Below are 10977 nucleotides of genomic sequence, written 5' to 3'. Positions count from 1 at the left end.
TGTAAGTCTTTATTTTCCTGTAGCTACAGCACATGCATTCTGAGTGTACGTCAAGCGAAAACCTCGGTTCGCCACATCACCTGCGTCGTTGGCACTCGTAACGTAATACACAACAAATGGCGTAGTTGCACCTGCGAAAAAAAAAATAGTGATCAGAAAGAAAATTGGTTGCCATCAGTCCTGAATATACTTTGAGTGGATGCTAATCCTAGACCACAAAATCGATCAGCCGTTAAACCGGTGGGGTTAGGAATAATCAAATAGTCCGTTGTACACGCTGCACCCGAAGCTCCCACCGCTGCAGTTCCAAGCATGGCGGCAGTAACTGCAGTAGCGTCATTTGACATGGTAAACGCGAACGAATCACCTGTAGGCTAGAAATGGAAATGCTAAATTCTGTCTTTATCGAATTCCCCCGGCTTTCTTACCAAAGCGTACGTTATTGCACAATTTCCGGCGTTGGCTCGAATACATATGCCATAGTTAGAGTTGGCCAGTTGCCGTGTTCCAATCATCCCCAAACTGTTTAAAGCCGGATTAGCAGCGGATCCGTAGTTGAAACTAGAAATAATCCCAGTATTGGGGAAAAAATACTGAAGACATCCAGCAGGTGCCTGATATTGACTCGTACAGGATATCATGCTAAGTTGCATAAGCCAAAACCGATTGAAAGCCGTTGCTGCGGTCGTTGAAACCGTTATTCTGATCGAAGCAATTCCATTGAAAGCTACGTAAACATGCTGCCCGTTATTGTCGCCACAGATTACAGGAACTGAAGAGGCTCCTCCACTAATTTGAACATTGTCTACATTGCACACTCCATCGCCGCTCGGTTGTGCTAAGGTTAATGTAGTGAAATCGACCCTCAATTGACATACGGTTGTATCCGGTGGAACTACTGTTATTGTGCATCTGAATAAAAATTGCAAATTGCTGTAGCCCTGTTCATAAAGGTTTGTAATTGATAATTCTCTACTAACGTTCCACCTCCATTGAATGGTGAAGGATAACCAGTGTTTGTGAAATACGTTACATTTTGAGACGTTGAAGTACCACAACTAGTAATGACTGGGATAAAATAAAACCGATGCATAAATAACTTATTATGCTTGAAATATCGTCACGAAACTTACAAGTACAACAAACTGCTTGAGTGGTTAGTGTGGTACAACTTCCAGACGCCAAACCTCCATTGGCGGCACATTCACCACGAATCTGACATGTTCCAGTTAGTCCATTCGTTCCCGTACATACCGAATTGGCAATTCGTCCAATGGACCAGAATGGAAACACTTGAAAGCCACAAAAACATAATTATTATTCAGAAAACTTTTCAAACACTAATCTGACTACCTCGACCCTGGCGACTACTAGAACTCGTCACGTTCGATTCTATGCTACTTTCCTGCCATAATTTCGAGCAAAACACACTGCCGGTGAGGGTTATTATCACAACAAATCGGGCGATAAGCTTCATTTTCGTGTGATTCCGGTTGAATCTTTCTTGTAAATATAACATGCACAGCATGTAAACACAACCGCGATTGAACTAAAGACGCTTCCTATATTACGACGCTTTAAAAGCTGCCAAAAAAGGAAAGTGTTAGAAAAGCGCATCACGCTAATCAATCGGCGGCGGTGTGAAATATTCCGAGCAATTTTGACTCACTTGTTGTCACCGGAGCGGTTCGTTTCAAATTATGATTTAATCGATTGGCGCTCTGCTCTTGGGCCGCCATGAAACCTACGTATATAAATTTATCTACGTGTGTTTTATTGTCGCAGACTAGCTTTACAAGAGAAGTTTGACTTATTTGCTCAAAGCGTGTTGATAGATAAATTTTTTAGCAGTTTTCTTTAAGTGAAAGAAATTGATATCGAAAGTTTGAAGAAAGCAAAAAGTTTAGTGTACTACGGTAGTCCAAGAATAGTAGGAGGTTGTATCCAAGACACGACCGCATAAATGACGTAGAATTACGTACAATATTAACAAATGCATTGAGTGTTAATATACCCTAGTAACACAACTGGTTTTATCAAAGTTTTATAGCACTTTTTTGGCTGTATCGAGCGCCATAAAACTGATAAAACCAATATTTTTACTTGGGGAATGAGTTATAATGTCTACTAATGAAGGGTTGTTAATTTCGTGAACCGGATTCAGCATTGTTAGCAGAACGTGCCGAGTTAAAAGCCATACACAGCATACACGCACAAATCATACCATATTATAGACACACACACATCATACCATATCATACAGACACACACACACATCATACCATATTATACAGACACACACACAGCATACCATACCATGTCATACAGATAAACACACACATCATACCATATTATACACACACACACACACATCATACCATATCATACACACACATCATACCATATCATACCATATCATACACACACATGTCATACACACACATATCATACACACACACATATCATACACACACATATCATAAACACACACATATCATAAACACACACATATCATACACACACACACAAACACACATCATACCATATCATTCACACACATCTCACAAATCAAATATCACACATGCTACAGCTATCAACACACGCTAAAACCAGCCTACCAGTGACTTTCAAGGTGGCTTTTCTCAGCCATACACTCGATTATTCATTAAGACGGATGGATTTATTTCAATAAATAAATAAATAAAACGCTTCTTACACTGCTTCCGGGCCGGGTCCGTGTTCTCTCCGGGATTTCAATGCATTCACACTACCTCCGTATTTGAACCGTGCTCTGGCAGAGATCCGACTGTCCGGCACGAATTCGGCCCGGTCCCGGCACTGAAGCAGTGTGCAAAGCGCTTAAAGCTTTCCGCACGCGCTATAGATATGCATATACGCTATATATACATACACGCTGGATGGCGTTAGCTTCTTAGACCACTTGGAGGTCTGGTCTCATAAAATTTCTGGCTGTATTCACCCAACGATATCTGAATTGGATTATCACTGGTGGGCTCCAACCCAGATCGAAGGGTAGCCGAGCTAAACAAGAAACTGCAGCTGCCCACTGCCAACGCCGTTGCCACCGTCGCTGCTACCAACAGTTTCCACCGCCGCTGTTACTGCCGCTGCCAGCGCCGGGGGAACGGCAAGCCGACGCCACTCGCGTGAACCATGACATCGGCCTAATCCGATGCAGCAATCTACTGCCGCTATAATCCTTTGAACAGTCCGTCCGTCTAACCGTTCGCCAAAAGAATGTGAATAACTCGACCAAAAACACCCTTTTATAACCAAAGAATGCTCTGATATAGGCCCCGCCTTTTTGTTGAGTTTTACCATTGTCTAATCTTCAGGCGAGATTCCAGCATTTAATTTTTGTATCCAGTGGAAAAACACCGATAGTGATCTCGCACATGCAACGATATAACCCGTATCGTGTTGCGGCTGGGAACGTCAAGCGATTTTTTTGCTCGCTGCCAAAGAAAAATAGAAGAATACAGGGCTATCATCAAGCGGGATCTCAAAAAGACACGAAAGACAGTTGTCAACGAGTGACATTTTGTGACATTCATGCACCGAAAATGACTATTCTCCGTTCGCTTCTAACACGGGCATCTTCCTCGACAGCCAGCGAACGCGAGCTTTACACAGAAGTCAACGGTATCTTTCAGGATTCCTGCTAAAAACAGCCTTAGCTGGTCGTCTCTTCGATTTTCTGGACTATATCTGCCAAATGTGTGCCCAGTGCACTTCATGGCGTCTGCGCCAAATACCATTTTCCAGTTTGGCACCAACGATTGAAACGCCAAGAGCTCACCGATCAGTTTCTTTTAATGTTCATGCTTCATGGCCATAAAGGGTCACCGGAGAATCAGTGTTTTATAGAGTGCAAATTTTGTACGGGTTTGCAGGATTCGATTACACATAGGTATGGAAAATGTTAAACTTCGTAATGATCGTGCCGCTTCTGTACACGCCAGCTCTCCGTATAGCATCTTGCAAGGCTATGTTGACCAACAAGTTTGATATCCCGTCATCCTGCTTTAAACCATCTATGGTCAAGCCATAACCCTGTTTTTAACTGAATCGTACACTGCCCTGAAGTCTTTTAACAAGTTGAATTCTCAAAATTCATCGAGAATTTATCGCAAGGTGAACATTTGGTACGTAGTTAACCCTCTAGTGCCCAATATCGCGGGCTGCAGTCAAACCTCTAAAAAGCTTTAATAAATACTTAAAAAGTGTTTATAATGATTCATAGTGATTTTACCGAAGCCCGTCCAAAAATTAACTTGGGCACAAGAGGGTTAAGCATCCCCCTCGAAAACCACATTGATATTCGCCAGAAACGGTTCCCAGCAATGGTCTTAGTCTGTGGAACAAGATGCGGAAGAGAATTTTGAACGCGGTATTGAGAAGAGCTATGCCTCGATAATTGCTACAGTCTTTTAAAGCCTTTTTTGTAGGTTCCAACCCGTCCCAGGGCAGTTCTTCATCAGACGACACTCTCAGCATGATCCGATGGATGGATCGCTCCCGATTGTGAAGAGTTCGGCGGGAATGTTGTCCTTCTAGCCATTTTTGTAGTTCATCAGCACTTTCATTCAGAACATGAATTGATCTGAAAGCAGCTTACCTCATTTGGGTGCGGCAGGGTGTGCTTTCGAAAATTCTGGTGTGCAAAATAAGTGCTACAGATAGCCATGCCTCTGGCTGCAGCAAAATTGATAAGCGTCATGCCATTGTCGTTCGTAGTAGAGAGGAGGCTTTTTCTACTAGTTCCGGGGCGGCAGAAGTTTTCCTACCCGACTTGCGCAATTCAATCTTCGATGACGATCTCGTGTCCTTGGCACTTACTGTACGTCTTTTTAGGGAGAGCAACTCTCTTCAATGGGTTTATTATTTGTTGTTGCGTACACATTCATTAGACTGTAATTGAAGAATTTGCCGTTAACCCTAGAAAGATTTATTTATTAATTATTTGTTTTTTTTTATGCCTCAATAAATTTTTCGTGATGAGGAAAAGCCCTTTCGAGTCACAGTTTGTTACTCAAGAAGGCATAAAAACCTCATTTCTTTTCTTACTCTACTAAACATTTACAAAGCATAATCAAGAACACAAAAAAACGAACAAGTTACACACATGTTGTACATGATGATTGGTCAGTCAGCATAAAGCTATTACTAATTCTAGAGGTAATATCAATGATCCAGGATAGTTTATTTCGTTAAATTCTCGTCATTGAAGTTCTCGCCCTCTATTCAGAAGTTTTCGTTGAAATGCCGCATTAGAGGAGTTGAAATCGTAGAGGTGGTAGACCTCATTGAAGCTGGTAGCCATAAAACGAATCGGCTCGTGGGGACCGTATTTCATACGACGGGCATCGAGAGATAAAATGTCCTGCTGCCGTACATTCCCTTCAGGTGCGTAAAAATTAATTTGTGTCAGAATTTGCTCAGAATCAGCGGCTCCTTTCAGTATTTTTCCGACAAAAACAGACTGAGCAACGGATCTTCTGTGTTCTAGTGTAATCAGACCCAATAGGTTGCACCGGTGTTCATATGGTGGCAAGTTCACTGTATCTCGCCATGGCAAACGTCGAAGAGCATATTTTACGAATTTCTTCTGCACTGATTCGATTCTGTTTTGACGTAGGACTACGTCTTTGTTTTCTATACTAGATAACACTTTTTGAAATTGAAAATGAAACTGGCAAATGTTGCGTCAGATTTCAAACGATTATAGCAAGCGAACGACTTAATGCATCTTAGTCATTTATATGTCGGTGGAAAGATAAAATGTGTAACAATTTTTTGATATAATTTTCAACATTGTTGCTTTACTGCCTAATGGTGGAAAAAGGTGAAAAGTTCCAAGGTCAAGCTTTCCCATACATTTCCCTCGTTATTGGCTTGCTTTCCGAGCACAGATAACAATAACATGGACGAAATAAATTCCACTGCCTACATATTTTGACTCAACAAAGTGTTTTGGTTTGTTTGTCTTTCTTTAAGCTGCGTGGCCACGCCCTAATGGCAAAAACCTTCTCTGAACTCGATACAAAGGACTGCGTGTAGAAAATTCAGCTTCAGTTTAGTTTGTTACACAATAACGAGTGCTGCGCAGCTGTTAAAGGTACGTGACATTGAGAAACGAGAGCTGCATACAAGTCAACTTTCAGGCGCTGCGGAACATGTTACTTTTATTTTGCATACGGCAGCAACAGTTACCATCGTTCGCTGCAGGATGTTTTGCTGGCACAGCTACTGGAGGGCACAGCGGAGAGCAAATTTTATTATGCGCGGCCAAGAAAAATATTCAATACTACCGTTGGTGCAATCATCAGCATTCTGTTCGTTCTGTTGTTGTTCTGCACACGTGAAGATTATGGAATCGGTTCGGTTTTATTTTGCATGCGGCGGCAACAGGCACCATCGTACACTGAATGATATTTTGAGGGGAACAGCGGAGAGAAAATTTTATGAGCGGCCAACAAAATATTCAATGCTACCGGTGGTGGTGCGATCATCAGCAATCTGTAGCGCACATTTCGAGCTGAAGGTTATGGAATCGGTTCTTTTCAGAACTATACTTATTGAAGATAAAAGTTATGAGAGTTTTCACAGTTACTACTAGTGTGAAATGTTCATCTATTTCTCAATAATCATTTTTACAATAACGACCAGGGTGCACCAAAGATAAACAGTAGTGTTGCCTATGAACAGTTTATCACAACAAGATATAACCCTCATTTCAAGAATTTTCACTGCTAAATTGAGTGATTTTCCGGTTTAATTGTTTCTTTGTGCCCACTCGAACACCGTTATCAGTCAAATATTAGAAACGAAAATTAGTTAATCTAAGAACCAGAGTGATTTTCGTATCGGGAAAGCAAAAACTTTTTTTGATGCTTATGAAAATCACTCAGTAGGTGTTTTGGTTTGTTTGTCTTTCTCCAAGCTGCGTGGCCACGCCCTAATGGCAAAAATCTACTCTAAACTCGATACAAAAGACTGCGTGTAGAAAATTCAGCTTCAGTTTAACCCTCTAGTGCCCAGTGCCGCCTCTAGGCGGTCTTCAGTCGAACCTCTAAAAAGCTTCAAAAAGAACTTAAAAAATGTTTATGAGGCTTAATAGTGATTTTTTCGAAGTCCGTCTAAAAATTAATTTGGGTACTAGAGGGTTAATTTGTTACAGCGAGTGCAGTGCAGCTGTTAAAGGTACGCGACATTGAGAAACGAGAGCTGCATACGATTCAACTTCCAGGCACTGCCGAACATGTTACACCTTTATTTTGCATACGGCAGCAACAGTTACCATCGTACGCTGCAGATATTTACCTGGCACAGCTACTGGAAGGCACAGCGGAGAGCAAACTTTATTATGCGCGGTCAAGCAAAATATTCAATGCTACCGATGGTGCGATTATCAGCGTTCTGTAGCACGAATTTCTAACTGAAGATTATGGAATCGGTTCTTTTCAGAACTATAGATGCCTAAAGATAAGAGTTATGAAAATTCTCGCAACTACTACTCGTGTAAAATTTTCATGTATTCATGCATCGTTAGTTTTACAATAACGACCATTAAAAATAAACGGTAGAGTTGCCTATGAACAGTTTATCTATGCCTGTTCCTTGCAATAATTTCGAGCTAAACACATTGCCGGCTAAGGTTATTAACACTACAAATCGAGCGATAAGTTTCATTTTCGTGCTTCCCTTTAAATCTTTCTTGTAAACATAACAGCCATACGCGAATGAGTTAAAGATGCTATCCGGTATTACGAAACTTTTCAAGCTGTTGCCAAAAAAAGGGAAAGTGTCAGCTGCTCTCACGTCGATCACGTTTATCCACACGCGTAGTGTCCTCGTAGATTACGTTAAGAACAAAAAGAAAAAGATAAAGACGTTGCATTCCGATACATTGTCATTCTGATGAACAAAATTTGCAAAATGCTAAAATAACCAAGCACTGTGCTTTGTTGTCAGTTTGTTAGTACATGTTAGAGCATTGCTTGTGCAATATTTAGTTAGCTAATGAATGAACTGCTCTCAAGGTACCTACAGTTTGCTAAATTTGCAATTGCCCGCCAATGGATAAACAGCAATGTTTAGCACTAACTCGATGACGTCGCCGTTGAGAGCTCTGTTTACATGTGCTTTTATCTTCTGCTTTAGTATGTCTATGAAGGTGCACCATTGATTATTTCTTATGTCAACATCATATTATGTCAACAGTCATATGGTGGCGCAGAGTATGAAAAGAAAAACACTGTACCTGCATTCCCTAGAAATCGATTGACTTAATCATCCATTAACGTAAGCGCTGAATAGCGTAGCAAAGCTGTTAATTGACCACAGACAAACAAGATTGGCATCGATATTTTTGCTGAAAATGTTTATACTGAATGTTTGTTGTTGCCACACACGCAAAACAAAATATATTTTGGAAAGCTGATTTCAAAAAATTTTGTAGGTATCTACATTTTCATAGTCGGGGTTTTCTACGATTTTCTAAGTGATCCCAATGGTGAAATTTTGTTGATAATAGGGTAGGGAACGGCTTAAGCAGTAGCGCCTATTTTAATCAGTCGAAGAAAACAGGCCTCAAACTCCTGCATTTTGATCAATATCGACAATTTCAATGATGGAAACGAAAACATTGATTGTCTAGCTGTCTTACGAATATAAGAAATACCGTTAATCAAAAAGAAATTTGTGAACAATTGCAATTGTAACAAATCAACCTATATTGCAGCCATTCAGGAGCCACTTCGGGTGCTGAAAAAAAAAAACGCCTGCAAAACAGATGGAAACTGCTTAAAATAGGTTCGGGGTTATTGGAATAGTGTCCCTCGATTCGTAACTTTGATTGATGATTGTCAAAGTTTGCTAACTTAGTTTTACAATCTGAAAACAAGTTCTGATAGAGAAAACGATAGCGAACAGATTGATATACTACTGTTTGAGTTTCACCCAACACATTTTGAGTATTTCGTCTGAATACACAGGCGGTTCCTAAAGCTGCTTAGAATATGTTCCCTACCCTATATTGAATAGTCAGTTTCTCATTTGTTTCGTCGTTCTTCGGGATTAAATATGGATTTACTCTTTTGAGAAATCAACGTTTTGAAATAAAATTCGAAAATTTGAAACCTTATTCGACTCCATTTCAGAAGCTGTAAAGATTCTTATTTTGGTTATCAAAGATGATGATAAGTTTCTTGGAATGAGCCCTAATTAAGCTAGTCGTAATACCAAAATGGGATCTTGACATTGGTGGCAAAAGCTTTTTTTTAGATTTTACTTATAGTTGATTTCAAGATTCCTATTATTTTAAGCTTAGTCCACGTTCCGAACTATCCAAACGAAAATCGATAGTGCCTCCAACAAAAGCAGATATAATGTTTCGTCTAAATCCAAAACGCTTGTTTCTAACTACAGCGTTTTTAAAACAGTTTCACTTCAATATGCTCAAAACTACAAGCTTTGCAAATATTTGAATGTCATTTCTATTAATTTTGACTCTACATTTTTTTAGTTTTAAATAGTTTATTTGACACGGCACGATACAATTTATGTTTAACCGAGCCAAGTACATTTTTTTTTAAATTCTAAATTAGCAGGGAAAAGAGGGAGGCCTTTTCTTTATTCTCGCGGCCGACTACGAGCTAGTGGGGATTTAAGGTGAGAGGAGGGGTGTTACAATTTTGTTTTTAATTATTTTATATTACAGAATGTATTCATTTGTACGTGGCTAACCAGTGATGTTCTGTTTGAGCAGTTTTGGTCTGAGGTGTCTGCGTAAACATAGAGATGCCGAGTCTTCATTTTAGTGTCTCCAGCCGGGTGTATCATTCTCTTTCAGTTTGTGACAGAAATTGTATTCTAGCAAACAGATAAAAGAAATCAAATTTTAATGCCAGCATTTTTTATAAACCCGTATAGTTGTGTCATGTACTGGAGATCACCGCTTCCCAGAATGTCTCTAACGGGTACGTTCGGTTGTTTTCCTCGGGCCCGAAGGGAATCTATAAGCTCAGACCTAACACCACAGTATTCGGTACACGACCAAACAACATGCTCGATGTCATGGTAGCCATCGCCACAAACGCAGTGATTACTGTCTACAAGTCCTATACGAAAGAGATGCGTGTTTAACGTATAGTGATTGGACATAAGTCTGGACATCACGCGAATGAAGTCCCGACCTACATCCAACCCCTTGAACCATGCTTTCGTCGATACCTTAGGAAAAATGGAATGTAGCCACCGTCCCAGTTCATCTGAGTTCCATGATGATTGCCAACTGTTGAGTGTTCTCTGACGCAAAATGCTATAAAATTCATCATAAGCAAATGGTCTTTCATAAATATCGCCGTCAATAGCACCCACCTTAGCTAAAGAGTCAGCCTTTTCGTTACCCGGAATCGAGCAATGAGAAGGGACCCACGCTAAGGTAACCCGGTAATTTTTATCTGTTAAAGCACTTAAAAACCGCCGTATTTTCCCCAGGAAATACGGGGTGTGCTTCACAGGCTTCATTGATCGCAGAGCCTCAATGGCACTGAGACTATCTGTGAAGATGAAGTAGTGGTCTATGGGTAGGGTTTCGATGATTCCAAGAGAGTACTGAATAGCAGCAAGTTCTGCGACGTACACGGAAGCAGGAGCATCGAGTTTGTAGGAGGCGGTAAAATTTTCGTGGAAAACACCGAAGCCAGTGGACTCATCTAGATTAGATCCGTCAGTGTAAAACCTTTTATCATAACTAACATGTTTAAACTTATTGGAAAAAATCTTAGGGATCTCTTGGGGTCGCAATTGATCCGGGATACCAGAAATGTCTTGTTTCATGGTGGTGTCGAAGAATATAGCATTATTAGAAGTAGCTAAAAGTGCGACATTGGAGGAATCGTATGAAGAAGGATTAATATCTTGAGCCATATAGTCAAAATATAAAGTCATAAA

The 10977-nt window shown here is 40.4% G+C and overlaps 1 protein-coding gene across 1 annotated transcript; it reads right to left on the bottom strand.

The window, feature by feature from the left end:
• On the bottom strand, positions 1–1536 carry LOC129724216 (uncharacterized). Its single transcript, XM_055678922.1, has 6 exons — positions 1354–1536; positions 1134–1292; positions 981–1068; positions 429–912; positions 191–374; positions 1–131 (listed from the first exon to the last, which is right to left on the bottom strand). The coding sequence occupies exons 1-6, from the start codon at positions 1526–1528 to the stop codon at positions 10–12; spliced, it is 1212 nt and encodes a 403-aa protein (XP_055534897.1). The 5' UTR covers positions 1529–1536; the 3' UTR covers positions 1–9.
• Positions 1537–10977: the final 9441 nt, after the last annotated feature.

The sequence above is a fragment of the Wyeomyia smithii genome, chromosome 2 (genome assembly GCF_029784165.1).
Source record: "Wyeomyia smithii strain HCP4-BCI-WySm-NY-G18 chromosome 2, ASM2978416v1, whole genome shotgun sequence".
In the NCBI taxonomy this organism is placed as follows: Eukaryota; Metazoa; Arthropoda; class Insecta; order Diptera; family Culicidae; genus Wyeomyia; species Wyeomyia smithii.
The sequence above is the reverse complement of the archived record's forward strand: the minus strand, read 5'-3'. Positions and strand labels throughout refer to the sequence as shown.